This window comes from Geotrypetes seraphini, chromosome 13, assembly GCF_902459505.1.
Source record: "Geotrypetes seraphini chromosome 13, aGeoSer1.1, whole genome shotgun sequence".
Classification (NCBI taxonomy): Eukaryota; Metazoa; Chordata; class Amphibia; order Gymnophiona; family Dermophiidae; genus Geotrypetes; species Geotrypetes seraphini.
In genome coordinates this window covers 59,778,897-59,796,272 of record NC_047096.1, presented here as the reverse complement: position 1 = coordinate 59,796,272, position 17,376 = coordinate 59,778,897, and the positions used below count along the sequence as shown (strand labels likewise).

General features: G+C 44.8%; 1 protein-coding gene across 1 annotated transcript in view; it reads left to right on the top strand.

Moving 5' to 3' along the window:
- WNK4 (WNK lysine deficient protein kinase 4) overlaps positions 1–17,376 on the top strand; it is a 233,957-nt gene that overhangs the window by 169,488 nt on the left and 47,093 nt on the right. Inside the window, exons 7-11 of the mRNA XM_033917613.1 lie at positions 351–705; positions 7,408–7,547; positions 13,140–13,201; positions 14,126–14,267; positions 17,230–17,346. Of these exons, the coding sequence (XP_033773504.1) occupies positions 351–705; positions 7,408–7,547; positions 13,140–13,201; positions 14,126–14,267; positions 17,230–17,346 (816 nt within the window). The remainder of the gene's footprint in view (positions 1–350; positions 706–7,407; positions 7,548–13,139; positions 13,202–14,125; positions 14,268–17,229; positions 17,347–17,376) is intronic.

Here is a 17,376-nt window from a genome sequence, read left to right as displayed (position 1 = left end):
AGGCAAGTCTGTTTGGAGGGAAACTAAAGCACAAATTTTTGCTTTTACCAAAAACATGTGGCCTGTTTCAGTGGAAACCAAAACCATGCAGAAAGAGGATTTTGGGCTAATTTTGGCACTGTAATTGAAGCTGCAATTTAGTTGGCCTCTAATTTCTCTCCCTCTCTTCCATCCAGGTCAGTATGTCTCCCTTCTCCCCCCTCTCTACCCTGCAGTCCAGCATCTCTTATTTTTACTCTCTCCCCGTTCTTTCACTAATAATTCAGCATCTCTCATGTCTCTCTCCCCACAGAAGTTACTACTAGTATTCATTTCTATAGCATTACTAAGTTGCTTATATGTGTTTTCAGGTGGTGCTGGGCTTCATATATGATGCAGATTACAAACTGGTGGCCAAGACTATCCGTGACCGGGTTGTGGCCATCAAGCGGAAGCGAGAGAAGCTGAAGCGTGCCCAGGAAGAGCTGAAGAAAAGAGAGGAGGAGAAGCAGCAGAACATCTGGAAGCTCCTGGAAGAGCTGCGGTCCCCACAGGGGCAGAGCCCGCCCACCAGTGAAACCTTGCCCCTGGTGCAGTCCGTCCCTGCCACCCCTAGCTCAGCAGACTCCATGTTCAGTGGCAGCTTCGTTCCAGAAGCAGAAGAACCGGAGGCAGATCAACACCAGCACTTCCCCTTCAGACACACCAGCTACTCCTCAGCAACCTGTAAGCTTGTGGCTGCCTAATCTCATCTAATCAGAATTTCTTAATCACACTTTTCCAATACAGGTTTAAGGCGATTTCTAGGATAAGTAGCTTTCTTTTTAAAGATGCGTTTGAGTTTTAATTCGATTCATCTCTGAACTTTTAGTATTCACCTTATCTTTGGCAATGAGCATTAAACTCTTTCTTTTTTCTCTCTCAAGGTTCTTTTCCATGCCATTTCGTTCTACCCTTTTTATTTTGTCTCTGTCCTATACAAATTGTAGTTCACTCTTTTTCCTTTATATATTTTAGACAATTATTTGGCTTTCCCTCATTTTAATTGTACATCACTTAGAATTTTATGTAAGCGATTAATCTAATTTTAAATTTGAAACAACATAGTGAAGGAGAGTTACATGGTTGCAACGCAACGCCATAGTCCGAGTCATGGGAGACAACCAGAGCCAGTCCTGCTTTGCCCCATTGTGTGCGGGGAGGTGTAGTCCTGGCTTTTGCCAATTAATCAATCAACAGTGAGGCAGAAACCAGGTCACGCTCCATAATGAAGACTGAGAGGGAGGGAAAGCTTTCATAGATTGTAACTCTGACATCAAATACCGTATGTTTCCAAATTACTCATTGGATTTGGCTCATGCAGTTTTGTTTTTCACATTACATCAGAAAAGCTCTAAAGATTGGAGAAATATGTCTTCACTCATTACGTAAATAAACTTTACGTTTCATTGCCAGAGAATGTGGTGAAAGCAGTTAGGTTAGCAGAGTTTTAAAAAGGTCTGGATAATTTTCTAAAAGAGAAGTCCATAAGCCATTATTAAGATGGACTTGGGAAAATCCACCGCTTATTTCTAGTATAAGCAGCATAAATTCTGTTTTACTCTTTTGGGATCTTGCCAGGTACTTGTGACCTGGGTTGGCCACTGTTGGAATCAGGATACCAGGCTTGATGGACCTTCAGTCTTTCCTGGTATGGCAGCTCTTATGTTCTTATGTGAGCCAAGTATAGGACAATCAAGACATTGTGACATCACTGATGAGTTTGGCTCTTAGGCACTGGTGGAAAGAGGCATTATTATATCACAATCTTAACTCTGGAATGTTGCTACTATTTGGGTTTCTGCCAGGTACTTGTGACCTGGGTTGGTCACTGATAGAAACAGGACAGTGGGATTGATGAACCTCCGATTTGTCCCTTGAGAAAGCAGATGGTTCCAAGTTATGAAAGGCAGGTAGAGCCAGTTCTAGTTTTACCCCACTAGATATACAGATGGTAATTCTACAACCTAGGTACTTACATTTTATTTATTTAAAAAAATGTATATTCCACTCATTCTACTGTTCATGGCAGATTACAGTAGAATTTCAGTTATCCAGCACCTATGGGGATTGATGTCGGATAACTGTAGTTTCTGGTTGAGAGTTAATGTAAAAATAGTTGTCTCCTTTCCCACCTCTATCATCCCACCACCCTCACTTTTTAGGTCCCCACTCTCTCTCTCCATTACGAAAAGCAGCAGAGCTGGTCCTGACCAATGTTCCCTCTAAGCTGAGCCATATGGAAGAGAGAGAGGGTGGACAGTAGATGGAAGGGGCAGAGAGAGTGTGGGCAGTAGATGGAAGGGGTAGAGAGAGGGCAGATGCTGGGTGGAAGGGGCAAAGAGAGGGCAGATGTTGCATAAAAAGAAGAGAGCAAAGAAAAGATGTTTAAAGCAGAAACGACAAAAGGTAGAAAGATTTTGTTGTTGTTGCTTTACATAGAATCAAGTAGTATTGTAACTGTATTGATAAAAGTTTATAAATAGGAAATGGAAATAAGGCAGTTTTTGGACTAAACCCCTTTCCTCAGGACAGGATACCATAACAGCAGTATACTGTACTGTTCTGAAGAAAGATTCGGCCTCTGAAAGCTAATTGAAAAATGGAATAATCCAATAAAATTGTATTTTCTTATTTCTCATTATTTGTTTTATTTTTATTTGTTAATTTGTAAAGTGGTGATTGTTATGTATCAGTTTTTTTTTTCAAATTTACATCTATTGTCTTTATATTTTGTACAGTATTAGGGGACATGTCACTGTTTTTGGGTGTTGCATTGTATGCAGAGTCTGGTTTCTTGGCGGTTCAGTTTAACTTTTGTCTACATATTTCTATTTTTAGTTAGTGATTATTCCATATTGGGCGAGGGTGTATCTCTGTTCTGTGTGTATGAAAAGGCAGGATCAATTGACTGTGCGGGATCTGGCTTGTTTAGTTTTACAATGTATGTGTTAGTGTTCTGGTGCTCACTGCAGTGTTTAAGATGCTGCCTTTTCCTAGGTACACTCTTGTGTGATATGTGGATTGTTACTAAAAATCATATTTTTCATATAGATGGGGGGTGTCACATATGCTAGGTACGCCACTGGGTTAACATCATCTTTAGTATGTTATATACTGGCAACAATAAAAAAACAATAAGTAAAGGATTGTCGCTAATAAAATTAATTGCCCCACTCTGCAAATCTCTCCCTCTGTATCTGTTTGGATAAATAGTAGCTAAACGTGAAAGTAATGGTAATTTTGCCAGGCACAGATTGAGACCAGTCATTTTGTAGGTCAGAAAACCTTTAATTCTAAGTTTGTGCTCTGCGTAAAAGCCTTGTTCTTGCAGCTTTTGCAATCCTAAGGGCATCCTGGTCATAAGTCACGAAGCCTCCCCGGCTCCTGACGCAGATGTGGGAACCGAACTGTCATGCCTCTCACCACATACCCTTTCATTTATCTGTCTTGCACTCATTCACCCTAAGTCTGCCATATAGGTTGATCCAGTCCTGGTTTTGCTGCCTGTGCATGCATGGATTTGGACTTTTGAGTTTCCTGCTGCCTTCCTCAAGAAAACTAGAAACACCAGTTCATATACACTGAACCAGGACTGGATGGTGAAATACTACATATTGACAGGAAAAGCCTAACTGGCCAACATTATACCCCCACCTCAACTAACTTTCAGGCACCTAGGCTGCAACCCCATCCCAAGAGTTTATTAATTAAATTCAGCAATCATGTTTAATCCTGTTAATGGAGTGCCATTGGCTTCCTGTTAAATTTCGACTTATGCATAAGGCCTTAACCCTTTCCTATAAAGCATCACAATCAGGTCAACCAGATTACTTAGGAAAATTATTAGTTCCCTATAAGACTTCTCTTAGCCTACGTTCATTGGCTTCTCATCAATTGGCTTTGCCTGCCGTTCATTTGGTACGTTTGGCATCGACGCAAAGGTCTGCCTTTTTCACAGCAGTTCCTCGCCTGTGGAATTCTCTTCCAGTTACAATTCGTTAAGAACTGTCTTACATAAAATTTTGATCACTGGTTACAGCGCATCTTTTTGGTTTAGCATTTCTGTGAGAATGTTTTGTAAATTATGATCCTGTTTTTAACATATTTATTTTTCTTTGAGATTTAATTATTTAGATTTACACGTCTCCCTCTGTATTCGCGGTTTCTGCACTCGTGGTTTCACTTAGTCGTGATTTTTCACATGCTGACTCCGCCCCTCCCAAAAAAAATTACATGATTAAAATTCCTTTCCTTTTACTGTACCAAAAAAAAAGTTTAACGTTTACCAACATTCACTCTGAAAATCGCTACTTCCATGCTTTCTCCCACCAAATCGATGCTTCAAATCCTTCACCCTGAAAACCGCCGCTTCCCAGCATGCACAGAGAAAAACGCTGCTTCCCATCATCAATAGAGAGAAATGCTGCTTCCCAGCATGCATGCAGAAAATCGCTGGGAATCGCTGCTTGAAAAGTTATTCACAGTTTTAATCACAAAACCGCTGGCTGTTACAAAAAACCGCGAATAACATATAAAAAGTTATTAGCGGTTTTTCCATATTTGCGGCTATGTTCCGCCCACATCCACCACGAATGCGGAGGGAAAAGTGTAATTAATTTTATATTTTATTTTTCTTTTGTTCTTTTAGTGTTCTTCTTTTGCTTTCCTATTTTTTTATGGCGTTCCTTTCTTTTTCTGGTTTTATATTTTGTACACCGTGCTGTTGGCAAACCAAAGTGCGGTTAAAACTTTTAATGCAGATTAAAGGATGTGCTGATGGTTCTTTGAGATTGTCTGTCTGTCAGAACCTACTGTGGCTGCTCTTTGCTGCCCTGAGTGACTGCCTGGTCTTGTCTAATGGTTGAGCCTGCCCATATACTCTGTCCAGTTAATGCTCTCCACATAACCCAGATGCCAGTCGTAGAGCACGTTAACTGGTCAAAATATATTTAATTGTGGTCTAAATTAACCAAAAATTGCATGTTGATTAAGAAATAACGTAGTTCTTTCCTCAATCTTCTTGTAATTGTTTATCTATCATTGTAACTTACACATTACTAGAGCCATCAGAACAGTTTATAAAGTTCCTTTGCCGCTGGGCTTCCTCATCAGCTCAAGTATTTGAATTAAATAAGTGATTTTAAAATGCTTTAGTTAATGTGTTTAACTTATCTTTATATATTTTTTCACTTATCTTAGCAACATGGCGTCATGAAAACTTTTAATAGCCATCTGCAATGTTCAAAATGCACTGCCGCCGCCACGCATGTTTCGTAATGCAAATCACTGCTTCACGGCGTGGTTATTTAGCTAGAAACTTGTTAAACGTGGCAGGCTCAAACCCTCGCTTCCATGAGGAACTCTCATAGAGCACGAGGACTTCTAAGATATCTTTCCTTATCCAGGGCAGGGTTTGCTGTCTTTCTCATTTGTGCTGTGCCATCTTGAGCAGCTGAACATACAACTGCTCTCCCTTCCTCTGTCTCTCCTTATATGGAAGGCTGACCTCTAACAGTAGTACTGCAAGACAACTGCTAGAGGATATGGTCACCATTTTGTACCTGGAGCTGGTATGGGCAGAAACAATTGAGGTTCACTCCTGCCCGGCCTACCCTGGAGGGCCTACTGGGGTGAGAAAAGTCCATAGTCTGTTATTGAGACAGACATGTGGGAAGCCACTGCTTGCCCTGGATCAGTAGCATGAAATATTGCTACTCTTTGGGTTTTGGCCAGGTACTAGGGACCTGGATTGGCCACCGTGAGAACAGACTACTGGGCTTGATGGACCATTGGTCTGACCCAGTAAGGCTATTCTTATGTTCTTATGATCTAGAAGGGGGCTTCCCATGCAGGGTCAAATAGGGGGCCAGGCTCCTTGTGGGGAGGGGAACCAAGATGGAGCCAGACTTATATTGGAAAGGGGGATTGAGGTGGAGGCCTGGCTCATGTTGGGGGAAGGGGTCAGGAGGGGGATATGATCTTGGAGAGAGCTAGGGAGGGGGAATGATCTTTTTGAGGCAGTTGTGAAGGGTATCATATTTATGAGGGAATTCGGGAAGAAGGAATGATTTGGGGAAGTTCAGGAGGGGGGAATGATTTTGTTGGGGTTAGTTCAGGAAGGGGATATGATCACAGTGGGAGGGAGTTCAGGAGTGGGAATGACCTTATTTTTGGGGGGGGTCAAAGGCATATGCTCTTGTTTCGACGGTTCAGGACCCCCCGAATGATCTTGTTGGCGGGGAGTTCGGGAGGGGGAATGATCTTGTTGGGGAAGTTGTGAGGGGATTTTGATGACGGAAGTTTGGAAGGAGGAATAATCTTGGTGGTGCAGTTCAGAAGGAAGTTATGATCTTCTATAAGGAGAGGGGGGATGATCCTGTTGGAGGGATTGGGGGATATGCAATTCGGGGGTAGGGGTGGGAAAGGGGAATGATCTTTTTGGGGGTGGGAAGGGAGAATAGAGAAAGATTCAGGCTGCCACCCTGAAGCTGGCCGATAGTCAACGCTGGCACCTTCATATATATAAGCAACCAAAGTTAGGACAGCCTTATGTGCAGTGCGGACACCAACAATGCCCATTGCTAGCAGCCATGTAACTCCTGGCGTCTCCCTGCCCCTGCCCTGGATCGCCCTCTGCACTGGCTGGTTTTTGACATGGATGGATAGAGCCCAAAATTTGTGGCGCTGCCGTCCCTCCTGCTGTGGGTTACCAGGAAATCCCTAGTGTACCCGAATGCGACTCACCTTGAGCTACTCCTGAAAAGAGAGTGCGAAATCCCAGTCCAGTCCCATCAGAATCACAGTTTGCCATTCATGTGCAACTGAACTTAATCTTAAATACGTCAAACTGGTGTGGTTGGGCAATTGTTAAAACTGGATTACATAGTTAAGAAGCTGGAACAATGCGGCTTTGCTTGAGCTGCTCACAAGAAACAGCTTAAGGTCATCTGATTTTCTCTTCTAATGCAAACTAAAGAGACCGGGTGATTCCTTTCAGTGCTGCCTCCAGGCACGTTCCTGAGTCTGTGAGTTTTCAGGGCCAGATTACAGCAGATCTTTGATCAAACGCCAAAACATTTTAGAGTTCCCTTTTTAAAGTGCTGATGTTGAGGAAAGCGATAGATGCGTTCTCCTGGTTCTAGCCAGAAACAGGTTCAAGGTGCCTCCTGTACAACCCATGTAAACTTCAGGCCCTCAGGACAGACTAATTAGCCATGGAATGCAAGAACGAGGCATGAGGAAGGATGGGAGGGGGCTGGTTAATGGTTCATTGAGTCTTTCCCGCCAAATGTGATAGCGCATAAGTCGATGCTTGTAGACACACCGGATACTTGCAGAGGAACAAGTTGTGCATGTAAATAATGTGTTTTATTTTTCACGTTTCAGCTGACTGCGAGACTGATGGGTATGTGAGCTCCTCGGGGTTTTTGGACTCCCCTGATGTTTCTCAGCAACACTCCAGCAGCATTTCTCTGGAGGAGCCCTACAACCCAACCAGCACGCATCCTGAAATCCCTTTCCCCTCTGTAAGTTGCAGTTTATTGATTTTTATTGAAATCTATAAGTCGTACATCAAATTTCGCTTGAAGTAAGAAAAGAAAAAGCAGCATATCTATCCAAATACAAAGGGGAAAAAAGGAAAAATGTATCGAGATCTACCAATTTCAAAATAGTTCAGTTAAAGCAGGATCCAAGGACATACAATAGATCCTAGAGAATAGGAAAAAAACCTCAAATTACTGGGCTGATATTCGGCCCACGATGATCAACAATCTTAAAAATGATGTAAGCTGTGGGCAGAATATGACCCAAATATTAAACACCGGCATTTGGATCTTGGTCAGTAGCTGGAAATTATCTGTTGCCTTCAACTACAAAAGGTATGAGATGAGGGGAGGGGAGGAATTTCACTAGGCCACTAGAGCAATGTGTTTGCCAAGGGGCTCAGCCCAGCCTGGTCCAGGGCCTGGGTTGGTTGGGATCACCAGGGAATTTCTCAAGGTTGGAGGGAGATTGGGTTGGAGGGGGGAGTTCACTGAACCACCATGGAATTTCTGATGGGAGGGTTGGAGGGGGAGTCAGGTCCATCAGGGAATTTTTAAGCTTGGGGGAAGGCTCAGGATCGAGCAAGGGTTTTGGGGGTAAGGGACGACTGCTGCCTGTGATGATTTTCCTGTCAGTGTCTGATCCAATCAGAAGAGTTTAGAATGGGGCAGCTCAGAGCTATCAGTAGTGTTTAGCCTTTAGCGCAGGGGTTTCCCCTGCAATATTACTAATGAGATTGGTTTAAATAACAACGAGCTTAAGGATTTTCAGTCACTGCTTCCATGCACAGTAAAGCAGTGCTGAAAGTCTCTTTACGTTACCCTCAAAATTAGGGTTACCAGACGACCGAGAAAACCCAGACATGTCGCCTTTTTCAAGTACTTTGCAGGTGGGTATATGGGGAGTACACATTGTGGTTTTGAGCCTCAGGAAAGCACAAATAACACAAACAATGCTAAAGGTGTTCAAATAGCTCAAACAGGAATATCCCCACTGAGACATAACAAAAATATAACATGGAGGGCTATGTACGTCAACGCACACAGTTTAGGAAACAAGATCCTGGAATTGGAAACAGAAATAAGAAATGCCGACCTGGATGTGGTGGCGATATCCGAAACCTGGCTCACAGACTCCCACGGGTGGGACATGGTCATACCGGGTTACAACTTGCTTCGCCGGGACAGAGAGGGTAGGAAGGGAGGGGGTGTAGCATTATATACTAAAGATGACATTAAGGTCACGAGAATCTCAGATGTCCAGTATACTGGGGAATCCCTTTGGGTTAATTTGGCCAGAGGAAAGGACAAATGCTTGTATCTTGGCGTAATTTACAGACCCCCAAGACAACAGGATGACCTGGATATGGAAATAATCGAAGATATAGAAAATATCACCTTGCGTGGGGACACAGTATTGCTAGGTGACTTCAACATGCCTGAAGTGGATTGGGTTACACTTACCTCTGCTTCCGGCAGCAGCAGGAGGCTATTAAACTCTATGAAAGGAGCAAGCCTCAGGCAACTGGTGTTGGAACCGACAAGGGATCAGGCAATACTGGACCTGATACTTACCAATGGAGAAAGTGTCACAGAGGTCTCGGTGGGCGACACATTGGCCTCCAGTGACCACAACATGGTATGGTTCAATATCAGGAAAGGTTTCTCTAAATCTACTACACTAACCAAAGTCCTCAAATTCAAGGACACAAATTTCAAAGAAATGGGAGACTTCGTTCACCAGGCGCTACAAAGCCAAGAAGAAACCGATAACGTGGAAGACATGTGGTCGACTTTGAAAGCAACCATACAAGAAGCAACAAACCGCTATGTAAAATCAGTAAGTAAACGGCGAAGGAACAATAAGCCACAGTGGTTTACTGCGGAGATCTCAGACCTGATCAAGGAGAAGAAAAAAGCATTCATCTCTTACAAACAATCAGGGAAGCAGGACTCTAGAGCAGACTACCTGGCCAAATCAAAAGCCGTCAAAACAGCAGTCAGGGAGGCTAAATTCCTCATGGAGGAGTCTCTAGCAAAGAACATCCAGAAGGGAGATAAATCCTTCTTCAGGTATATAAGTTATAGAAGAAAAAACTCAGGCGGGATTGTACGTCTTAGGAAACCAGACGGAGACTATGTGGAAAAGGATTCGGAAAAAGCCCAACTATTAAATGAATACTTCTGCTCAGTCTTCACCCGAGAAGCACCAGGGCTCGGCCCTCAGCTACAGACAAGGGTTGGCTCAGTTGACCCGTTTAGTAACTTTGAGTTTACGCCCAGCAGTGTCTACGGTGAGCTGTCAAAGCTCAAGGTTAACAAAGCAATGGGGCCGGACAACCTGCACCCCAGGGTGCTTAGGGAGCTGAGTGATGTCTTGGCGGAGCCACTGTCCACGCTCTTCAACCTCTCCCTTAGTACAGGCAGCGTCCCGTTGGACTGGAGGACGGCTAACGTCATTCCACTCCACAAGAAAGGCTCAAAGATGGAGACAGCAAACTACAGACCAGTGAGTCTAACATCGATAGTGAGCAAACTAATGGAAACTCTAATCAAACACCAATTAGATAAGATCCTGGATGAGGAGAATCTACGGGATCCCCGACAACATGGATTTACTAAGGGGAGATCCTGCCAATCCAACCTGATCAGCTTCTTTGACTGGGTAACGGGGAAGCTGGATATTGGGGAGTCCCTGGACATCGTGTACCTGGACTTTAGCAAAGTATTCGATAGCGTACCACACCGCAGGTTACTGAGCAAGATGAGTTCTATAGGATTAGGTGACACATTGACGAAATGGGTTGGGAGCTGGCTTGGAGGTAGGCTCCAAAGGGTGGTGGTGAACGGCACCCCCTCCGAAATGACGGAGGTGATTAGTGGAGTACCACAGGGCTCAAGTCTTGGGCCCAATCCTATTCAACATCTTTATAAGAGACTTGGCAGAAGGGCTTCGAGGTAAAATAACATTATTCGCCGATGACACCAAACTGAGTAATGTAGTGGGCAAATGCACAACAGACGAAGATTCAGTGCCCGACAACATGATGCACGACCTACTCCTACTGGAGCGATGGTCTAGGACATGGCAACTCAACTTCAATGCCAAAAAATGCAAAGTTATGCACCTGGGCAGCCAGAATCCATGCAAGTCTTATACCCTTAATGGTGAGATCCTAGCAAAAACGGTAGCAGAACGAGACTTGGGGGTAATCGTCAGTGAGGACATGAAGTCTGCCAATCAAGTAGAGCAGGCTTCGTCCAAGGCAAGACAAATCATGGGCTGCATACGAAGGGGTTTCGTCAGTCGTAAGGCGGAAGTCATTATGACATTGTATAGATCCATGGTGAGGCCCCACCTGGAATACTGTGTGCAATTCTGGAGGCCGCATTATCGCAAGGATGTGCTGAGACTGGAGTCGGTGCAAAGAATGGCCACCCGGATGATCTCGGGACTCAAGGATATACCATACGAAAAACGGCTTGACAAATTACAGCTATACTCGCTCGAGGAGCGCAGAGAGAGGGGGGACATGATCGAGACGTTCAAGTATCTTACGGGCCGCATCGAGGCGGAGGAAGATATCTTCTTTTTCAAGGGTCCCACGACAACAAGAGGGCATCCGTTGAAAATCAGGGGCGGGAAACTACGAGGTGACACCAGGAAATTCTTTTTCACTGAAAGAGTGGTTGATCGCTGGAATAGTCTTCCACTACAGGTGATTGAGGCCAGCAGCGTGCCTGATTTTAAGGCCAAATGGGATCGGCACATGGGATCTATTCACAGAGCAAAGGTAGGGGAGGGACATTAAGGTGGGCAGACTAGATGGGCCATGGGCCCTTATCTGCCGTCTATTTCTATGTTTCTATGTTTCTAAGTTGTTTTTTTAAAATAGGGGAGTCTGTCCGGGTTCAGCCAGTTCTCCGAACTCCCCCTCCTACCTCCTCCCCAGGCCTGTCCACTGTAATTTAATCTTCAGGCAGCCAGCAGCAGCAGCAAGGTAAGCCTGCTACTGCCAGTCTACCTCGGAAGCCACCTCTCTGCAGCAACATAGATGGGACTTGCAGAGAGGCAGCTTCCAGGACAGGCCAGCGGTAGAAGGCTTGCCTCTTTGCTGCTGCCGGTTGCCTAAAGATTCAGTTACAGTGACTGGGCCAGGAGAAGAGGTAGGTGGGGGAGTCAGGAAATAAAGAGGTTGTGAGAGGAAGCTGCGTAGGAGGGGAGGGAGCTGGAGAAACAACATGGAGAGGGGAGATAAAGAGGGAGAAACAGCATGGAGGGGGAGGGAGGGCTGGAGAAGCATAGAAAGGAGAGAGTGCTGGAGAAAAGAGCATGGAGTAGGGTAGTGCTGGATGGGAGTGGAGAGACAAAAACAGCAGGAGAGGAGGTTGGTAGGAGAGAGAGGGGCACCTGCGGAAGGGGGCTTGGAAGGAGAGAGAGAGAAAAAAAAATGTACCCATAAGAGAGGAGGGTTGAAAAGAGAAGCACTAAAAGGGTACAGAGAATGGAAATGGGGACCAAGGAAATGGGTGGAGTGTGGGCATGGCTTTGGGTGGAGTACAGGCATGGCTGTAGGTGGAGTGTGGGTGGGGTCATGTGTCCTCTTTTTTTGTCTTCACAAATACAGCAACCCTACTCAAAATAAAGTTTCTGTTAGACTGGCTAAAACCAGTCTAAATGAAATGTTGCCAGCAAGGTAGGCTTTGTGCATCTGCCCCTCAGTTTTGGCTGAAAGTAGAGAATGACACGGTGACAAAATTCATCACCATTCCTGTCCCCGCGGATAACCGCGGGAAACCATTGTTATGTCATTCTTTAAGGAGAGAGGGAAGAATCTGAGTATGAATGGCCACAACCACTGACCCTCAAGCTTTGCGTTGAAGAATGCTGGTGTAGAAGGACTGAGGTTGAAACAGATACTAGAAAATGACATGGGATTATTTCCCGCGGTTATCCGCGGGGACTGGGACGGTGATGAATTTTGTCACCATGTCATTCTCTAGCTGAAAGCTTTCAGCCAATTTTGTTGACAGTTTTGGTTTTTGATGAAACTGAAAAAAGCTATTTCAGTTGGCCTCCACTGCCAGGTCTGCAACTAACCCCCCACCTATGCCCAAGCCAGAAGAGCCATCAGCCCAAGGCCCACCCATGCCCCCCACCCTTTGCAATAAGGGGCTTCCCAGCACAGGCCCACATTCAGACCTGCCAACTCCTGACCCTTCAGGCAAGATTTACTGTTTGGCGGTGGGGGAGGGGGAACGCAACAGTGCTTGATCACAGGCTTGCACTTAAAGTTTCCCACACCACACTGAGGCCATATGCTACCCGCTCCCACTTCGCCCCCCTAAGTTCTGTTGCCATAGGCAGATGCCTCATTTGCCTAGCAGCAGAGACAACCTTGATTGTACTGTGCCTAAATGCAGAGTGAGAGGCAAGGGTTGCAGGAGGGAGGGAGACAAAAGAAATGCAGGGCAGCTATATGTCCCCTTCAAGCCAACTCGCTCTTAGCAATGATCGGGTCTGACACACCACATGACTTGTCTAACTTGGCCTCTGATTTGCTCTTTCCTCAGATGCGGGCAGAGCATCTGTCCTCCCCTGGACCAACAAGTGAGCTGTCGTCCCCAGTAGACAGGTAAATCAGCACTCCTGTAGACTTACAGAGCAGTTTGCTCCTCTTTCTTAATGAGCGTCGTAAAGAGGGGGCTTCTCAATCCAGTCCTGGAGAGACATGAAACCAATCTGTCTTTTAGGAGAACCATATGAAATACATAATTATCGACCAGTATATGTTTCTTCAAATACCTCTTGACCAGGGATTCTCAGCCCAGTCTTTGGGAAACACCAAACTAGTCAGGTTTTCAGGACTCTCGCAATGAATATGTATGAGAGAGATTTTGCATACAGTGGAATCAGTGCACACAAATCATATGTTAGTATTCTATAATGGTAGTTGTATGTATACCTGCCATTATAGACTTGGTGGAAAGCACACATCATCCCAGTGACTATCTTTAGGCTATATACACAAAATTACCCCTTAAGGTCCAAATTCTATAAACAATGCCGGTTTTAATTGATCTAATTGCCTTTAATCAACGTGATAATTGAATATGTCGTTTAAAAGCAATTGAAATGTCATTTTAAAAAAAGCAACAGCATTGGAACCATGACTACAGAGGCGCCTATTGGTGCCTAAGGGTAAAACGGGTGTAGTTAACCTCAAAAGTACCCTCAGGCATCTGTAGGTGCCTCCATAGTCATGATTCTCAACACAGGCGCTGGAAATATAGGCCTTAAAAAACCCTGGCCTATCTGTGACATAGCCGCGATTTCATAAACAGCGTCGTGTGATTGACACGTGATCGGTGCCACTTTTGTGGGCCGCTACCAATCATGGCGCCGTTTAAAGAATCTGGGCCTCGGTGTTTTTAAGCTCGAGATAGGTGCCTGCTTGGCCTTCACACATTGGTGACCTGTTATAATATTCCTGTCAGTGCCTCTTTGGTTTGGATCCATGACTGTCTCTTTCTCTCTGCCTCGCTCTTTCATTCCCCAGTTATACTTCAGATATCGCCTCTGGGCTCAGTGATGGCTACGATGGGCTCTCTGCCGGGGAGCGTAACGTGAAGCCAGCAGTCAAGCGTAGCTCCGGAAAAATTCTTCGACGCAGAGGGCGGTCCAGACTTCGTATTATTAATGTAAGAATCTGTACAACTTTGGTCTGTTGAGTTGAGGAGGGAGTTTTTTTATCAAGTTGGCCCCCACAGGAAATGCACCAAACAACAAAGAAAGTCTACTCTGTACAAATCCTAAGGAGTCCAAAGAAGAGGCAGAATAAGCCAGGTCTTCAAACGAACCACACTTTATTGGCAACCAATAAAGTCATCTAAACATGCATTGGACATGACACAGGCCATGTTTCGGCAAAGAAAAAGGGTAAAACCAGAGGATGTAATTTGAGGTCGAGGGGTGGAAGACTCAAGAGCAATGTAAGGAAATTCTTCTTTACAGAGAGGGTGGTGGATGCCTGGGATGCGCTCCCGAGAGAGGTGGTGGAGATGAAGACGGTGACGGAGTTCAAAAAAGCGTGGGATGAACACAGAGGATCTAGAATCAGAAAATTAATAGTAAATATTGAAGAACTAAGGCCAGTACTGGGCAGACTTGCACGGTCTGTCTGTATATGGCCGTTTGTTTGAGGATGGACTGGGGAGGGCTTCAGCGGCTGGGATGGTGTAGATGGGCTGGAGTGAGCTTTGACGGAGAATTCAGTGGTTGGAACCCACGCACAGTTCCGGGCAGAGCTTTGGATTCTTGCTCAGAAATAGGTAAGAAGAAGAAGAAAAAAAATTAAATGGAATCAGGTTGGGCAGACTGGATGGACCATTCGGGTCTTTATCTGCCGTCATCTACTATGTTACTATTTTATAAGGAGTCCAGGTAGTAAGGCAGTGTTTCATAAGATGAGTCAATGCCTTCCTTGAAGCAACCGCTGTTTCCTGCTGAACCGGTAGCTTCTCACAAATTTGCATGATTTATGTGAACATTTGTTAATTATGCGCACGCACGATTGGTTTCACTGCTGACACTGTGATATTGTGCTGGATAAGACCTTTTTATTTTCTGCTTTGCTTCTTCTCTTTGTCTTTGCTGCCTGCTTACTTTTTAGCACGTTCTATGATTTGACGTTATATTTTTGACCATTGACTCAGCTTATGAAACATTGTTTTACTACCTGAACTCCTGATGCAGGCATATTTGCCGAAACACGGCCCATGTCAAGTCCGATGCAAGTTTAGATGACTTCTTATATATACTATATTGGTTACCAATGAAGTGTGGTATGTGAGAAGATCTGGCTTACTCTGCCTCTTCTTTTAGACCCCCACAGGAAATGAACATGTTCCCCCTTGGGTTGACCTGAGCAGCATCTGAAGTGAGCTAGGGAAATGTTGCAGTGGGTGACTCTGATCTAGTGACACATTTTAAATTGGGGTGTCCAACCTTGGTCCTCGAAGACTACAATCTAGTCAAGTTACTGCCTGTAGTCGGTATTCTATAAGTTGCGTGCTCAGATTCTAGAAAGTACAACTGCAAGGGGGCATGAACCTGGGAGGGACCTGAGCAGGTCAGGGGCGTGTCGAGCAGTTTTGGGGGTTTTCAGAATTTCTGAGATCATTTGCATGCACTGCCTCCATCGTATGCAGATAGATCGCCTAAGTAGGTGAGAGCCGAGGCTGGACAGCCCTGCTCTAGATTTTTCAAAGAGCAAGTTCTGAAGCTGTGGAACTTTAAGTCTGAAAGCCCTTTCCCCACTCATCAAACTCACTGCAGGTTTGAAATTTGACAATTTGGGACTTGGCTTGAGTTTTATGGGAAATGCATGGATTTTCTGACGGAACTGTTTTTAAAAGATATTCCTAGTACTAAAACATCCGTTTATTTTATTATCTGTTTGCTAAAATGCCCAAAATGATAAATAAACTGCAAGAAACTGTGTATGTGTTTTGACCAATAAGAGTGCAAATGGAATGCTACTCGTGGGCTCCACCTCTGTTTGTTTTCATGGGCATTTGACTGTTACAGGTGTGCCTAAGGGTTTTATTCAACAAAGAATTTTCCCACAGATACAGAATGAGAAAAGAGCTTTATCAAATAAGTCCTATAAGCTTCTCCTGTGGAGAGTTCATCTCTTGAGAGAACTGCCTTCACGAGGAAACCGCACCTCCACCCTACCCTACCGGAGAGTTTCTTTTCATAAGGATCAGGAGAATTGATTAAAAACATTTGGAATGTTTAGGTACTTGATCCTGGACTAACATTTTGGCGCTCAGAGTAATATACTGTTGAGGGATAGCTGATGTGTCTCTTGACCATCAAGATAACAGGGGCTGGGGATAATGTCTAGTGTTTCATCCTGGTTCCTCTAAATTAGTGATGTAGCCATGGATGAACCTGGGTGGGCACAGGACCATACAACAACGGAACATCTGTGATATGGTTGGTGGAGAGCCCAGAGTCCTGTCAGCTGAAGACTCCTGGCATCTCTCCCTCCCCCCTCCTTCTTCCAGGTGATCAGGGGTCTCTTAACTACACTTCTCCAACCCCTCCCCCCAGCACCTTTTATATCTTTCAGTTCTTCACTGACAGCAGGCAGTGACTCATATCTGCTGCTCAAGCTGGCCCCAAGCCTTCCCTCTGATGTAACTTCCTGTTCACAGTACTAGAAAGTTGCATTAGAGGGAAGTCAGAGCTAGTGTAAGCAGCAGGTATGAGTCGCTGCTCACTGGCAGTGAAAGAGGTGAAGGATTTTAAAGGTACTGGATGGAGGTTAAGGAAGTGCTGTTAACAGACCCCCTGATGGCCTAAGTGGGAGGAGAAGGAGAGATGCTGGGTGGAGCTGGGGCTCTTGCACTCACCCACTTTGGGCTCAGGCCCTCCCAGAATTGGGTGTCTGGCTATGCCCCTGCTCTGAATGATTTCTCCAGGAAGTGGGATCAAGTCTTCCTCATTTAGTCCTACCAAGAAAGGCTATCATTGACTTCAGTGTCAGAGTCAAAGGGGATGGTCCTTTGGGAGTTTGGTGTATATGAAACATTCTCTGGAAAACAAAGGCTAGCTTTTTCATCTCTATTTCTGAAGTAAGTTTGCTGCTTTCAGATTTCAGATAAAAATGACAGAGTGGTGGAATGTCAGCTGCAGACTTTCAATAGTAAAATGGTGACCTTCAGGTTTGACCTGGATGGAGATAACCCTGAGGACATTGCAACTGTGATGGTAAGTAGAAGTGGTTCCCAAATACTGTGG